The following is a 2,183-nucleotide window of genomic DNA, read 5'->3' as shown; positions in this document are numbered from 1 at the left end:
GGAGGCGGGTATCTGCTTCTCATACCTCTATTGAACACGCCGCTACTCCTCCTACACATACTAGTAGCGTGCCTCGAGATCCCTATTGAGCAAGATAACATGCTCTTGCTCCCTAATGTCGATCGGTCTATTAGAAGTAGACTCAGCATCAGAATAACATGGAGTAGTGGCGATACAGACACGTTCAATCCCGTAGATCCTTTTCTGCTTGCATCCTAACTATAGTGAAAATTCCACCACTATTGTGATAGTGTAATAACCGAGAGTGTGAGGGAAAAAAAAAAAGAAAAAAAAAAAGATATGACTTAATTAATGTCTGATGCATCGCATGAGTTACAATATTTAACATTTCAATATGATGCTCTTTTCTAACGTGAGAATATGATGTTGAGATGTTTCTTACATTAAGGTCATTTATGAAGGGAAACAAGCCATATATCAAACTCTCAAAGGAAATGATGACTTATTTATTCCGATGAATTAGGCCACTCCATGTAATAAAAAGTAGTGTAATAACGTGTTGAATTCACAATTTAAAAGAACCCAATTGAGAGCTCCCATTTAGGCTCTTGGCAAAATATTTTGCTAAAAATTCCTTTATTGTGGTCTTTCTGTAGATTGCAGGATTTTCTTCTGAAAGTAGTTCCTTGATAGGACCATAGACCTTAGGAGTACCTTCAACGGGATCCTGTGCATTCACAAAGAAGCTTGCTATAGAAATTCTTGGTCCTGTTTTCTTTGATAACACCCGGTGATAAATACTGATGAATTTATCATTTGTGATAAGCTGCAACATTCAAAGGGAAATTGTTAAATATATTATATCCACAATTGAAGAAACAACAGAAGTAGTTCACATTTCTATTTTTCTTATGCTTTCTTCTTTCACCTACCGCCAGTCCAATTAAAATTTAAGGGCTTTTGTTTTTTCTTTATTTCCCCCTAATTATTTTATCCATGAAAATGGTTGATTTTGTCCCCTTTAGAGTGTAGTATTTGAACGTGCATTAGAAATATTAATAATCTATAAAACTATTTATAACGGGATATGAACTAAGATAGGTCAATTTTTTTTACCTAAAATATATTTTATTTTATATAATCTATAAAAATTATATTTTGTTGTTTCTAAGTATAATGAGATGCTTATTATTTTGGCCAATGCTATATCTATTATTTTCTCGTACATTTAATTTAATAAATAAAAAAGTAGATTAACGCCTGGTCATACACTAGTTATAAAATAAAGGAAAAAATATGCATTTTTTTCACTCACATTGATGAGAAGCTTTAAAATTATAATTAACTTTTAATTTTATTTAATTTTATACTTAGTGTTCGAAATAAATTTCAATTCTAATTGCTACATTTGCTTTTCTATAATCTACATATTATCAAATTTAAGCTAGGTTGACAAAGAGATCCACTTCACCCTACTCTATTTTATATAGAACTCATACTACTCTTACGCGTAGGGTTTGAAAATATGTATTTTAATTTTTTTTTAGGTTAAAAATGAGACTCAAATTTAAAATTTTTATTTAAAAAAATGTTATTTGAAATATAATTGGTTAGCTATTTTTTTGTTTGGATGTGAGAAACTTATCAACACTGAATCATCAGAGTGGTGCACGACTTTCTCTAATACTCATCACAGCCCAATATGTATTCTAACCTTACCGTTGAGTAAATCCATATATGTATTTGAATAAAAATATATATATGTATTCAATTAAAATCATAATTCATAATTTTATATTTTTATATTTATTTTTTTAATATTTTTAATATATAATAATTATTGTAATTATATATGTGTGCACACGTATGTGCATGTGTGCTTGTCCGTATCTCATCCTACTTTGTAGTAAAACTAGTCACAAAGACAATTTGTTCCTCACTGTTCAAGTAATTATCTGTCTTGATTGATTGGAGAGAATGATATTTGCGAGTTTAGTTACTATTATCTTCTATTTTTTAATTTTATCTTCTACCAATATTCTAAAAATTGGATCAAATTGCCCAGTTTGATCAAGTAAATTGAAAATCCGTCTTCTGACCAGTTCGATTAATATCTAAAATCGACTTGCAAAAAATTAGTATAAAAACCAATCGAACCGACTGAATTGGACCGATTTTTGAAGAGTCGGTTTGCTCTTCCACATTATAACAACGTCGTTATG

At 30.1% G+C, this 2,183-nt stretch overlaps 1 protein-coding gene across 2 annotated transcripts in view; it reads right to left on the bottom strand.

The window, feature by feature from the left end:
• Positions 334 to 2,183, bottom strand: part of LOC107639375 (1-aminocyclopropane-1-carboxylate oxidase homolog 12) — a 26,290-nt gene continuing 24,440 nt past the window's right edge. For both annotated transcript variants that reach the window (XM_016342848.2, XM_021121209.1), the window contains one exon: positions 334 to 787. In XM_016342848.2, coding sequence (XP_016198334.1) covers positions 527 to 787 — 261 coding nt within the window. In that variant the 3' untranslated portion in view covers positions 334 to 526. The remainder of the gene's footprint in view (positions 788 to 2,183) is intronic.

The sequence above is a fragment of the Arachis ipaensis genome, chromosome B04, assembly GCF_000816755.2.
Source record: "Arachis ipaensis cultivar K30076 chromosome B04, Araip1.1, whole genome shotgun sequence".
Lineage (NCBI taxonomy): Eukaryota > Viridiplantae > Streptophyta > Magnoliopsida > Fabales > Fabaceae > Arachis > Arachis ipaensis.
This window is presented reverse-complemented; position numbering and strand designations above follow the sequence as displayed.